The sequence below is a fragment of the Vigna umbellata genome, chromosome 4 (assembly GCF_029865625.1).
Source record: "Vigna umbellata cultivar VRB3 chromosome 4, Vumbellata_1.0, whole genome shotgun sequence".
In the NCBI taxonomy this organism is placed as follows: domain Eukaryota; kingdom Viridiplantae; phylum Streptophyta; class Magnoliopsida; order Fabales; family Fabaceae; genus Vigna; species Vigna umbellata.
Genome location: NC_142168.1, coordinates 23,754,105 through 23,768,431, shown reverse-complemented (window position 1 = coordinate 23,768,431; position 14,327 = coordinate 23,754,105). Strand labels below are relative to the sequence as shown.

Genomic DNA, 14,327 nt, shown 5'->3' with positions numbered 1-14,327 from the left:
AGTTATGTGTACCTTTTAGATATCTCAGAATCCGTTTAATGGCCATCAGATGAGAAATTCTAGGATTCTGCATATATCTACTAACCAGACCCACATTGTAACTGATGTCTGGCCTAGTATTGCACAAGTATCTTAGGCTTCCAACCATTTTCCTGTATTCAGTAGGATCAACCCCTTCCTCTTCAGGATCCTTCTCAAGTTTCAATCCCACCTCTGTTGGAGTATTTGCAGAATTACAATGATTCATGTTAAACTTGTTTAACATATCCAATGTATATTTGGACTGATGCATCACCAATCCCTCATCAGTTTTAGTGAACTCAATTCCAAGAAAGTAGTTTAGTTGTCCTAAATCACTCATTTCAAATTCTTGTAACATTTGGAATTTGAAATTAACAATTCTTTCAACACTGCTTCCTGTGATTAGCATATCATCCACATATAAGCACACTATTAACATCTCTTTTCTTCCACTGTGCTGATAACTCTGAACATACACTCCATGTTCAGAAGCACACTTCTCAAAGCCAATGTTACTCATGACTCCATCTATCCTCTGGTTCCAAGCCCTAGGAGCTTGCTTAAGTCCATACAGAGCCTTCTTCAATCTATATACTTTGTCAGGATGCTTCTTGACTTCAAATCCTTGAGGCTAAACCACATACACTTCTTCCTCCAGATTACCATTTAGGAATGCAGACTTTACATCTAGTTGATGTAAGGTCCAGTTGAGTTTTGTTGCCACAGAAACCACCAATCTAATTGTTTCCATTCTGGCCACAGGTGCAAATACTTCTCCATAGTCTATTCCTGCCTGCTGCAAGAATCCTTTTCCCACTAGTCTAGCCTTGTACCTTGTCACCACACCTTGTGGGTTTATTTTAGACTTATAAATCCACTTAAGTGCTATTGGTTTCTTGCTGGGAGGCAGCTCAGTTAATTCCCAGGTCTGGTTCTTCTCAATTGAACCCAGTTCTTCTAGCATAGCCTTGTACCACCTTTTGTCTTTCACAGCTTGTTCAAACTCCACTGGTTCGGCTTCTGCTATCAAGGCATAGTGAACAAATTTTCCCTCTGCAGAAATAGTTGCATCAAAGGCTAGATCATAATCCTCAAATATGCTGGTGGTTGAGTCATTCTAGATGACCTTCTTACACTCTCCTCCCTCCTAAATACTTTTGGTTCTGCTGTAAGTTCATCTTCCAACTCAATAGTTGGTCCTCCATTTTCTTTTGACTCCCACTACCATGTCCCAGTCTCATTAATTATCACATCTCTGCTAATAGAGGTTGTCCCTGTTGTAGGATTATACAGCTTGTATCCACCTGTAACATGATACCCCACCAGTATCAATGGAACTCCTCTATTATCCAGCTTCTTTCTTAGTTGTCTGGCACATGTTTGTAACATAGGGAACCAAAATATTTCAGATGCTTTACATCTGGTTTTGCTCCTGTCCAGGCTTCCTCTGGAGTAACATCATTTAATCTCTTTGTTGGAGATAAATTTAAGATATAGGTGGCTGTCATAACTGCCTCACCCCATAGAAAATTAGGTAACTCCTTGCTCTTCAACATGCATCTCACCATGTTTAAAATAGTTCTGTTCTTCCTCTCTGCAGCCCCATTGTGTTGAGGTGTGTAGGGAGGAGTCACTTCATGAACTATTCCCTCTCTTTCACAGTAGTTTCTGAATTCAGTGGAGGTATACTCCCCTCCTCCATCTGTTCTCAAAATTTTTAACCTTTTTTCACTTTGCCTTTCCACCATACTCTTAAATTTTTGAAACTGTTGTAGCACCTCACCTTTTCTTTTCAATAAGTAGACCCAACACTTTCTAGTCCAGTCATCTATGAATAACAGAAAATACCTGCTACCCCCAGGTGTTTCTACTTACATAGGTCCACATACATCTGAATACACTACCCCAAGCTTTTCTGCTGATTTCTGGGGTAAGACCCTTTTAAAGCTTCCCTTTGTCTGTTTGCATTGAACACATTCCTTGCAAACTGTTTCTGGTATATCAACCTTAGGTAGACCCATCACCATCTTCTTTTGGCTTAACTGAAACAGATCTTGGAAATTCAAATGTCCAAATCTGAGGTGCCACATCCATTCATCCTTACTCTCTGTAGCAGTAAAACAGTTGTGATCTACTGCCTCCATTACTACTTTGAAAGTTCTATTTTGTGATAGCTGAGCCTGCACAACCACTCTCCCATTCTGATTGAAGATACTAAGACAATTATCCTCCATCTTCATCATGTAACATTTCTGTAAAAGTTGTCCCAGACTTAACAGATTGGTCTTCAAACCTGGTACAAACAGTACCTCTTCTATTATTACTTCTCTACCATCTTCACCTCTGAGTACAACTCTGCCAGACCCCTCAGCCTCCAAACTGCTGTTATCAACAAATTTGATCTTCCCATGTTCCACCCCCTGCATTTTCACAAACCAGTCCTTTCTCCCGGTCATATGAGTGGAGCATCCAGAGTCTAGGTACCATACAATATTTTCTGGTTGTTTTCCATCATCTTGGGCCATCAATATCACTGCTTCACAGTCTGATTCTTCCTCCTGTGCCAAATTTGCCAATTTCTTGGGTTTATTTTTCGCCCCTTCTCCTTTGCAGCACTCTTTTGCATAGTGACCCAGCTTCTGACAGTTGTAACATTTAACCTTCTTCTTGTCAAATTTCCACTCAGCATCAGAATTCTTTGAATTTTTCATTTTTCCTGACCCACTGGACTATATACCTTGCTGATCCTGTGAGTCTTTCCCTTTCTTGAATCCTTTTCCACCGTTCTTGAACCCTTTCCAGCCTTTCAACTGTGATCTGGCCTGTAAGGCTTGTTCATGACACTGTTTTCGCTCATTGAAGTGAAATTCATGAGCCTCTAATGAGTTCAATAGCTCTTCAATTTCCATAGTTTCCTTCCTTCGGGTCTCCTCAATTGCAACCACCACATTGTCAAATCTGGATGACAGAGTCCTCAAGATTTTGTCAACTATGTATTCATCCGAAATCCCATCTTTACAAGCCCTCATCTTATTCACCAATTCTTGTACCTTATCAAAATAATCAGCCACGGTTTCACTCTCATCCATGACTAAAATCTCAAACTGCCTTCTCAATGCCTGCAATTTCACCTTTGTGTTTTTGTCTCCATCACCATAGGTCTTCACTAGGATGTCCCATACCTCCTTAGCAGTAGCAGCCTTGGAGATCTTGTTGAAGATCTTTGGGCTGACACACTGATATAGCAAGAATCTTGCCTTGTTGTCCAGTTTCACTTGCAGTTTATAATTCTTTTTCTCTTCTTCAGTAGTCCTATCACTCAACTCAGGTAACCCTTCTTGTATCACCTCTGAAACGTCCTGGAAACCAAAGATGGCTTGCATCTTGATGCGCCAGTCATCAAATTGCTTCCCATCAAATACTGGTAATGGTCCCTATATTCCTCCAAATCCTGCCATCCTTTCTTGCTGAAATTTTGTGGTTTCTTTGATTTTTTCACACAGCCAAAGATTTTCTCTTATGGATATACTCACTTCCAGACAAAGATTACACACCCACTTCACACTTTCACCAGGAAACAGTCGTAGCTCTGATACCATATTAGACTTTGAGGACAGAAACGTAAAAACCCAAACAAAAGCACTTTACTCTTTTAAAGTGTAATACCCACGTGACAAGAGAGAGAAACAGAGAAACTGAGAAATTAGAGGAACGAAAGAGAGAGATGCTCTACTAGGGTTTTCACCCTCCTTCAGCCAACACCGGACACCACCACCACACGCCGGAGCACACATCGGAATCAGCCAAGTATCAGAGTCAGAACACAACAGACAAAACAGAGAATGCTCAGGTACTGTATAATACTTCTTTTGAATTTTCATTAACCTCAAATAAAGTATGATTACAGCTTTTATACATGAGAATAAACTGAAAACTGAAATATTGTTTTGTTTAAACTAACAACAATGTCGTCATTACGTACGTCTTAACCTCTTTCAAAATAAGTTAATTCTATTTGGTAAAAAAACTTACTTTCACTACAAGAAATATTGAAATTAGCGACAAATATTTAATAATAGATGCATTTTTGTTAATAATAATTTGTTATCGGTGGATTTAATGACAGGTTATGTCACGAAAATATTTGTCGAGAATTGCATTGATAAAGTATATGCATAAAATATATGTTGATAACATCGTCGTAAACTACTACATCATTACCAACAAATAAAAGTAGTCCATAATCACTTGAGAAAATTTGATTAAAAATTTTGAAGGTATGTTTCCCTCTTTGAAAAAAATCTTGGAGAGAAAATAGAGCCTCCTTCCGTTAGTGCATTGTGTGATGCAACCTTGTCTCATCGGCCGCTATCGTCTTCGTTTGTGTGGTCGTGGTGTGTTCGCAATGGTAGTTCTCTCATTCTTTGATTTGGCAAAATCGTTGTCTTGTAACTAATTCTCACTATTCTTATGTTTTCTAGGTCATTGGTGAGGCGCGTGACGTCATTCAGAGACTTAAGTCATTAATAGGTGTGACCATTTTTATCTTTCTTTGTTGAGAACTAATTGCCCGAATGTTCTATTTTTTATTGGTCTTTTATGCATTAGTACATGTTTCTGTGCATGCGATTAAGGGCAAAGATTGGACCACTCAAACAATATTCAAAAGTTATGAGTCTATCGAGAAGGAGGTTATCCATGGGTTACACAAACACCAATAACATTTAAGTCAACTATATAATGGATCAATACCACTCTTTACCCAAAACCTTAAGACAATAGATTAATGGGTCTTTCACCTTTTTATACTGCTCTACTTTTTCATTTCTATCTAATGTGGGACTTGAACTCACACTTGGATTCCTTACAGGTTTTACTGCAAAACTAAAAAGAATAGTAGAATCCTTGCTTAGGTCACGAACTGAACAAAATAGGGTGTATTAGTTTGCAATTTGGTAGTAGCATTAGTTACCTTCTTGAACCAAGTAGGATGAAAATAGTGATAAAGGGAAAGAAAACAAAAGCTTATGTCAGATGGGACAACTGAATTTTTTCCTATTTCACTTTGAAGCGTAACTCAATGACTTTAAGTTTATTTTATTTTTATGCTTCAAAACATTGACCAAATACGTAAATACTATAGACAGTGAAATTTTACAATGTTATGTAAAATGACTTAAGCTTGTGTATCTCTGTTGTGTTTTGTCATTCTTTAGTTCTATAAACATGATGTATCTCTAATTTTCTTTTGTATAAGTTTTCATCACAACCTAATAATACAAATTGTGTTTTCCTCTCTTCTCCTTTTCTTCAATACCTTACATACATGTTTGTAAATTAATTAGCATCGCTTTTTTGTTTTAAGGACGTTAATGAGTCACTTAATCTACTTTTACTCCTAATTTCAGGAGAATATAATACAGGTACAAAAATTAAGAAAAAATGCACAAAAAAACCTTTTACAAATATAAAAAATTCATAATGTTTCAATAATAAGCTAATAAGAGATTTATGAAAATATTTTATTAAAAATAATAAAATATTATACATTCACTTTATAAAAAACACATAAAACTGTTGTTGTATAAGCTGACAAAAGAATAAAGATCATGAACAAGGATTTCTTGAAGCGTGTAGATCATTATCCTTAAGGATTTATCCGCGGTGTATTACGCAAGCCCCAAGGATACAACAGAACTTCTCAATATTTCTGAGGATCTCATTACTAACAAGGAACTCTAAAGAGAGTAAAAGAATAAACCCAGAATAGAAAGAGATAAAAAAAGAAAGAAAGAAAAATTAAGGAAAAGGCTTGTAGAATAAAGTTTCTTTTAGAGGAGAAAAGAAAGCTTTGGTTGTGTGTTTAAAAGCTGACTGAATGCTCTATTTATAGAGATAAAAATAAAAAGGGAATGACCCACTAGTGCCATGACTTGCGGGGTACACCTCGCATCACAGTTTCACGCAACTCATTCAAGCCAAACTTCCCGAGGCTTGCAGTGCAATATCGCAACGTTAAAAAAAAATAACGTTCATCTGAAAAAAGGAAAAGTATTTTGCAGTACTTTATTCTACATGTACAACAATCCCCAACATATTGCAAAATATAAAAAACGAAACAAAAAAAAATTATTCTGGGTTTCACAAGATGTAATGCATCAGAACTGTTATAACAAGTTATATGAACCAATCTTAGATCAAGAAACTTAACACACAGTGTAGTTGGTGTAGCAAGCTATATGAAATAAAGACACTTGAGTGTGTTAGAGGTTTATCAATCATAATACACCCCCATAATCCTTGTTGTTATCGTTGTGATGCGCTTACTAGGCCATGCGCGTGCCCGATATTGATGAGTGCTCTAGAGATCATGCCAAGATCTCATGCAAGCAGCCCCACTTGACACTCATATACGTGATTTCATAGTGTATGCTGCAAATCATACACGACCCATAAAGGATATAAAGATCATTAAAAGCTTTGTTTAATTACAAAGTTTAACCTCTCAATAATGCAGTCTCTAGCACTTTCACACACCATAGGAATGGACATATTTGATTTAAAATCAAATTAGTGCTATCAGAATTAACAAGTGACTTGTTTTTACCCATATGAACCTTATTCATGAGATCTCTAATCACAAAGGTTGGGTTACCATCACTTGTTTGTTTGCCAGTGGCTTAAGTCTCATTTCCCTCGATGTTTCTAAGATTATATTTCTTCCCAAGGATTTCGTTAGAGGATCTGCTAGATTTCGTTTTGACTTCACATAATTAATGGAAATAGTTCCACTCTTTAGCAGCTGCTTCACCAAATTATGTCTCAATTGTATATGTCTATTATTTCCATTGTAATTCTTGCTTTTACCTATAGTTATTGCCGATTGGCAATCACAGTGTATTTGACACTGATGAGGTTGGTTTCATTCCTAGTGGAATGTTTGCTAAGAAGTTTTTCAACCACTCAGCCTCACTACCATCCATCTCAAGAGCGACAAACTTAGATTCCATTGTTGATCTTGCAATAATAGTTTGTCTGGCTGATCTCCATGTAATCGCACCACCCCTAGTGTAAATACATAACCACTAGTGGATTTTGTCTCATATAAATCAGAGATCCAGTTAGCATCACTGTATCTTTCTAGTATAACGAGAAATCCATTGTATTCAATGGCATAATCCATTGAACCTCTTAAGTATCTCATAATCCTGGAAAGTGCAGCCCAATGTTCCTGATTTTGACATTGAGTGTACCTACTCAGTCTACCTACTGCATAAAGCAATATCAGGTCTAGAAAAGCTCATCAAGTGTAGTAAGCTCCCAATTATCTGGACATATTGAGGCTGAGATAATGATTCTCCTCTATTTTTCATTAATTTAGAGTTAGCATCATAAGGGGTACTCACGGGTTTGAAATCAAAATACCCAAACTTTTTAAGAAGTTTCTCAATGTATTGTTCATGGGATAGTAATATATTATCTCCCTTCCTTATGATTATAATACCTAAAATCACATTGGCTTCACCCATATCTTTCATTTCAAAGTTCGATCTTAGAAATAGTTTAGTTCTAGCAACAATATCATTGCATATACCAAAAATTAACATGTCATCCACATACAAACTTATAATGACACAATCACCATTTTCAAATTTAGAATACATACACTTATCAGCATCATTAGGTGAAAAACCAAATTTATTTTTTCGAGTAATTAAGTAAAATTACCTATACCCCCATAATTTATAATATTTAAGATTGGTAAACCAGAAAATACCTGGTTGTGCTTCTCTCATTTGTAGGTAAAGTATTAAAAAATTACTCAAGTACCCAGCCTCATCTTCTTATTTCTGTTTCTTTCTCTAGAGAGAAATCTTCTCCACCTTTCGTCAAACATTATAAAAGCACGACACAGTAAAATTTGGATTCATCATCCTAACTCCAACGAACTCCAATTTGTCGTCTTGTCTTCCTCTTCTTCATCCTCATCCCCAGTCCATACAAATGCGATCATAAATCACCATTATTGCAAGCACCTTGCCAGCCTACAGAAGTTCTTCTAAAGAAGACCTCGACTTTTAACACGCCCCGGATATGATTTCGCGAAGGATCGTTTGAGTTCCAAAATCAATGGTTTAGCTCTCCAAAGGCATGTTGTTGATGTCAGTCATAAGTCTTTAAGATTGTTGTATAAGTTGACAAAAAGAATAAAGATCACGAACAAGGATTCTCTGAAGGGTGTAGATCACTGTCCTTAAGGACTTATCCGTGGTGTATTGCGCAAGCTCTTCAGGATACAACAGAAATTTCTCAAAATTTCTGAAGATCTTAAAACTAACAAAGAACTTTAAAGAGAGTAAAAGAATAAACCCATAATAAAAGGAGATAAGAAAAGAAAGAAAGAAAAATTAAGGAAAAGGCTTGTAGAATAAAGTTTCTTTTGGAGGAGAAAAGAAAGCTTTGGTTGTGTGTTTAAAAGCTGTGCCATGACTTGCGGGATACACCTCGCATCATGGTTTCGCGCAAGCCATTCAAGCCAAACTTCCCATGGCTTACGGTGCAATATCACAACATTAAAAAAAATAACGTTTATATATGCAAAAAAGAAAAGTATTTTGCAATATTTTATCTACGTGTACAACAAAAACATCATCTCCAAGAAATATCACATGAAGATTATGTTATAATTTGCTGTAAAACTTGGTTTGTTACATAATAAACTCTCAACCTACAATTTTATTGGAATTATATTTTACATTACTTTTTTCATGCATAGATAAAATAAATACATATTTAATATAGGACAAAACACAATTTTAAAAAATAAATTGAAAATAAAAAACATATTTAATCTAATAAGAAATAAAAGATAAACTTACAAATTTATTTATTAAATGTCAAAATATCTTCTATCTTACATTTATTCCAAAGCCAATTTTAAAGTCCTCAACCAAGTTAAGGTCTTCCTTTTGATTTTGCTTAGTACATATTTTGTTAATGAGTTTGAGCTCCCTTGTGGTGGATAATAAGGCTCAGGCAAGCAAAGTTCCTCAATGGTTCCTTCATCAATGGGTGTCGTTATAGGACTGACCTTGATTTCATACAGCTTTGGCCATAATTTTCCAGTTACTGTAACAAAACACATGTTAAACTTATCTGTGGTTCAAATTCAATACGAGAAAAAGTAAGAACATTAATTGAATAACAAATTTCAAATCGATAATTTAATAATTAGAAGAAAAGAACTTACCAAATATACGCTTCTGCTTACCATCCCAAGCTATCCCATTCAAAATGTCATTCTCCTTAAAGATGAAAGATATGAATATAAGTGCAACAATATCAACTTTAATGATTATTTTTTATTTCGAAAAAGAAATTAGAGTAACATTTTGTTTGTTTTCATATAACATATTTTTATATCATAGTAACATTACGAAAGTGCAACATATATACAATAAATATAATCTTAATATCAAAAGAATAAACTCCTTACATTGATCTCTCCAGCATCTACAAGTTCCTTCCTGCGTATGATAGACCAAATGTAACTTTAAGCAACTAACGAATAAAGAAATTTTCTGTTTTTATATACTTCAATAAGTAATTTTGTTAAACTATTCATTCCTAAAATACTTATTTTATGTTTAAATGGCTCTGAAAAAGAGAACATTACTTTAAATTTTGGAGGAGAATCCATCCAAGAATTCTGCCATCATTGGGAGATATTCTCACTATGCAATCAGTCTACACAAAGAAAATGTCAATCACAAACAAAACTCTTTCACTATGCACTAAAAAAAAAATACAAATTTATTGATTGAAAAAATACAAATTTGACTATGCACTAATAAAAAATCACAAACAAAACCAACTTAAAATAATAATGAAACAGAGAGAGACATACGGGTAAAACATTAGCCCAGACTTCACCATTTATGTATTCCAATTCATTGAGATTGTATACTTGATGACCATTATAGTAGATAACATGTTTTGATAGAGCTGCAACAAATATGCTGCCAATGTTAATTCCATCAAATACAACACAAGTTATGAACACAAAAAGAATGGAACTTCATACCTTTAAATGTTCGAGGATGAAGTTGATACAACGTTGAACTGCCATCACTTCCAAAAAACACTTTTCCATCAGTTGCCAGACCCCAACCATCATTCATATCATGATTAAATCTTCCAATCTATACAATTTTTTATCTTTAACTTTTAGCATGGATGTTTAAAAATAGGATAATGATACTTTGACAATATTTTTTTGATAACATTTTAACACGATCTACGTGTCATTCTGTGATTGGTCTATATTGGTGTTTATGATTATTATTATTGATTGTGCAACAATTTTGGACCAATCACATAATGACACGTAGACAGTGTTAAAATATTGTCAAAAAAATATTGTCAAAGTATCATTGTCCTTAAAAATATTCCTAAGCAATGAAAAAGAGAAAAGTAAAAGAGATGAAAGTTAAAGCGACAAACTTGGTTTGAATTTTTAGGGTCATATATGAAACCATCTTTCCTCAACCAAGTCAGTTGATACAACCTACATAAAGTGCAGTGGATATTAGAATGCATCCAAATATCGAATTTTAGAGTGAAAATAACTTATTTTTCGTTTTTAAGCCTTAGGATTTTAGAAGGAACAAGATATTTGACACCAATAAATAATGAAAGAGCAAATATAAAAAACTAAAATATTAATTTCAATCTAAAATTTTAATACAACAAATTTATGTGTCTTTAACTTATATATTATCTTACTATTTTTTCTTTACCGATCGACCTAAATAGAAAACTAAAATGCAACGTGATTATCTTTTAATACCTCTTAGTGAAGAGAGTTAAACCTTCCCCAAATAAGGAATCATCCATCTTATGAATATTTTGAACCTGCATGTCACAAATAATCATTACAAAATTTATACTTCTCACTGAACTGCATAACTTAATACAATGTAGTAATTTGAAATCCAAATCAACTAATAATTGGAACAAGTGTATAGTAAGAGCTTAAGAAATGAGTATATTTGTACCTTTCCGGTAAGAAGAGCAACTTTTCGAACAGATGACTGAAACAACGAATTATTGAAAGGTTAAATGCAATTTTAAAACAAGTATTAATTAGAAAAAAAATAACTGTTTTCTCTTTTATCTCATATTTAATATTTTAATTATTTATCTTTCAAAAAAAATAATTTTTATTTTAATTAGAACATGACTTTGTACTTACTTTTAGCTTATTTAATGTATTTAAAAACTTGTTTTGTTTTATTAAAATTATTTAACTGAAAATTAGGGTTTATCATTAAACTGACCAAGATGATGCTTTAAGCATAATAATCGAACTGTAATTAAATCCTTGATCTACGGATTTATCCTTTTAAATTCTCATTTGAAATCTTTTATCTAATTTCTTATTTCGTTTAATTTATGAAGTCATTTTCATTACAGAAGTCAATAGATAATCTCTTAATTTACTAGTTCGAATTTCACATCTTCCAACATAAATATTTTTTAAAATACTCATACATTCTTTCGGAAGGAAAAATTCAATCCAAGAGTAATTGATATGGACTGAAATCACTTTTTGAAATAAAAATAATTAAAATGGAGATATATAATTTGCTAAAGAAATAATCTAGTGGTTGAAAAACTCTCCTTTGATGTTTATACTTAAAAACATTTTATTTTATGATTTTTAAAATACTATTTTTAAAATTTTAAAATCTTTATTATGAATATTAAAAAGGATTAAACTAATATAAGAACTAAAAATAATAAAATGGTGATAATATAAGAATGATTACCTGCCCATAAAGGCCAGTTGACTCAAATAAGGTGTCATTTCCATAATAAAGAAGGCCCTGAAATCAATAACAACAAACAAAACCAACAATCAAATAATGTCCAAATCAACATTTTGGTATTTCATAATTAATAATAACATAAACTCTCTCTTCAACATAAGGCCAAATATTCACACAATTACTTGAAAGGGTGTCAATTAGTTTTATCTATGAGAGATTGTCAACAAAACTTCTTTTTTTCTCTTTTTAAGACTTTCCTCCTCTTTCTTTCTATTTTTACGTTAAGTTACTAAAACTAGTTTTGAAAAAAAAATATTGGACAATATTAAATAAAATTTTAGCTTTAAAAACATTAAACATATGGAAACTTTCAATTTGTCAACACAACTTATTCTCATTAGGTTCTTTGGTTTAAGGAAAATAAAAAATAAAAAGAATAAGGTTTTTTAATTTGAAAAGTAAATAAATATATTTTTAAGGTTTAATTAAATTTTAAACTCTACTAATTTTTTATTTGATGGAGTATCTATGCTCTTTTTGTTTTTCAACCGAGTCTTAGTTCTTTATTTACTTTTTTATATTTGGGTGATGAGATTATTATGTTACTTATTTGTTTTAAAATGTTGAAAAATTAAAATATAAGAGTTTATAATATTTAATAAGGAGACCATCATATTTCGAAATGACTTTTACGTTATCACTCATATTAATAAAAATCGGTCATCGTTATAATCATCAATGTGAGTGAAGGTCATTATTTCACTTATTATATAATACGTTTTAAGTGAAAATAATAAATATCTTTTGTCATTTCACATTAACTATTTATTTGTTTATATTAATTACAGAACAATCATATTTTTTAAACTTCTAAAACAAATATAATTATCATCACATAACCTGGTTAATAAAATATAAAATCGCAAAATTGAATGTTTATTTCGTCTAATTCAAGAGACAAACTTTTCTAAGTGGAACTCTCTCTACTAAATAAATAATAATTTTGTCTTTTTCTGAACTCTTTACTCGTTTTCTCACTCTCTTTGTGTTGTTGTTTTTTTAAAAAGAAAATAGAATAGTTTTTAAAAATTGGTTTAGAGAGGAAATATTAATAAATTTGTACAATGTTTTTTCTTAAAAAAAAGGTAAAAGGTCGATGAAAATATTCATCTATGTAAGAAAAGCAAACCTTTCTATTTTTTTTAACACAAACCATTTTATTAATATTAAAAAAAAGTTACAAAGTCATCACCAATTTAGAGATGAGACATTGAATCGAACAGAAGAAAAAGAAAGTAAAAAGAGAAATAAATAAATGATTTAAATTTTAAAACAATTAACAGAATTCGATGAGAAATTTGTAATAAAGACTAAAAACATATATTTTATTTTTTAATTATTATAGCAAATAAAGACATAAATATTAATAAAAAAATTAACCAACATAATTGCTTAAGTTTTTATATTCATTCCTCATTATAACATACTTTCTTTTAAAGACATAATGAATTATATTTTGATTTCTCTCTTCAAGTTTTGGGTTATATTTTATACTCTCAAATTTTTGTGTTTATACATATCAAGTAAAGTACATTTTGGGTTTTGTCTCTGGGCGTACCGAAAGAGAGTTTGAAAGAGGCAAAGAAGAAAAGAGAGAATAGAAATTGAATGACCTGGGTGAAGGCTTGTGGGTCGTGAGGGAAGACATTGACGATGGAGAAGTTGGCATAGGAAATTCGGTGTTCCAACGCCCAGCAACTGTTCGACGAAAGGACTGATAAGAGAAGGATGAGGGAGAGAAGGAGAGAAGCAGCCATGGAAGGTGAGAGTGTTGGTGAAAGGGTGAAAGAGGAACGCATTTAAGGAGTTACGAGATAGCTGCTAATCCTATTATACACCTCACAAGTGTAAAATGTGGGTGTTTCTTCAAAACAATACTTACAGGTTGGTACGCACGTTTGTTTTGTCTATATTGTTTATATTGATTTATTAGATTAAAAAATATTCATGTTTTATTTATTATATTATTAATAAAATATTTTTATAATTAATTTTTATATTATTATTGATTTTAATTTAATTTTATAAATATCATATTTTAAATGATTCTATATATATATAAATATATATATATATATATATATATATATATATATATTATAATAAATAATTTTAATAAAAATTAAATAATAACTTTTAAATTGTATTTAGAAAATTAATTATAAACTAGATTAAAATAATTTATTTTTAAATATTATTTTTGAAATATTTAAAATTGGTAGTTACAACATATCTGTTTTACAAAGTTTTAATTATTTTTTATATTACAGTATTTTATTTAACAAACTATTGTGTGTATTATGTGTTTATACGATAATAGTAGATATTTTTGGTATGGTTATATCTTACATGTTTCAAAGGTGCACTAATGTTTTTCGAAATTCTATTGATATTTTGGGTAAAAATTATATAAAT

General features: G+C 32.0%; 1 protein-coding gene across 1 annotated transcript; it reads right to left on the bottom strand.

Moving 5' to 3' along the window:
• Positions 1–8,884: 8,884 nt before the first annotated feature.
• On the bottom strand, positions 8,885–13,731 carry LOC148199642 (glutaminyl-peptide cyclotransferase-like). Its single transcript, XM_088113918.1, has 11 exons — positions 13,526–13,731; positions 11,853–11,909; positions 11,079–11,114; positions 10,871–10,935; positions 10,525–10,588; positions 10,106–10,223; positions 9,929–10,026; positions 9,698–9,768; positions 9,518–9,548; positions 9,272–9,326; positions 8,885–9,150 (listed from the first exon to the last, which is right to left on the bottom strand). The coding sequence occupies exons 1-11, from the start codon at positions 13,709–13,711 to the stop codon at positions 8,942–8,944; spliced, it is 990 nt and encodes a 329-aa protein (XP_087970044.1). The 5' UTR covers positions 13,712–13,731; the 3' UTR covers positions 8,885–8,941.
• Between the last annotated feature and the right edge of the window lie 596 nt (positions 13,732–14,327).

Bases quoted from the DNA above. Each gene is read 5' to 3' on its own strand.
- LOC148199642 (XM_088113918.1), bottom strand. From the start codon at position 13,711: ATGCGTTCCTCTTTCACCCTTTCACCAACACTCTCACCTTCCATGGCT. The intron at 11,115-11,852 runs GTAATCATTCTT...TCGTTGTTTCAG, and splicing joins CAACTGGCCTTTATGGGCAG to TCATCTGTTCGAAAAGTTGC. The intron at 10,589-10,870 runs GTATTAAAAGAT...CACTTTATGTAG, and splicing joins TTAACTCTCTTCACTAAGAG to GTTGTATCAACTGACTTGGT.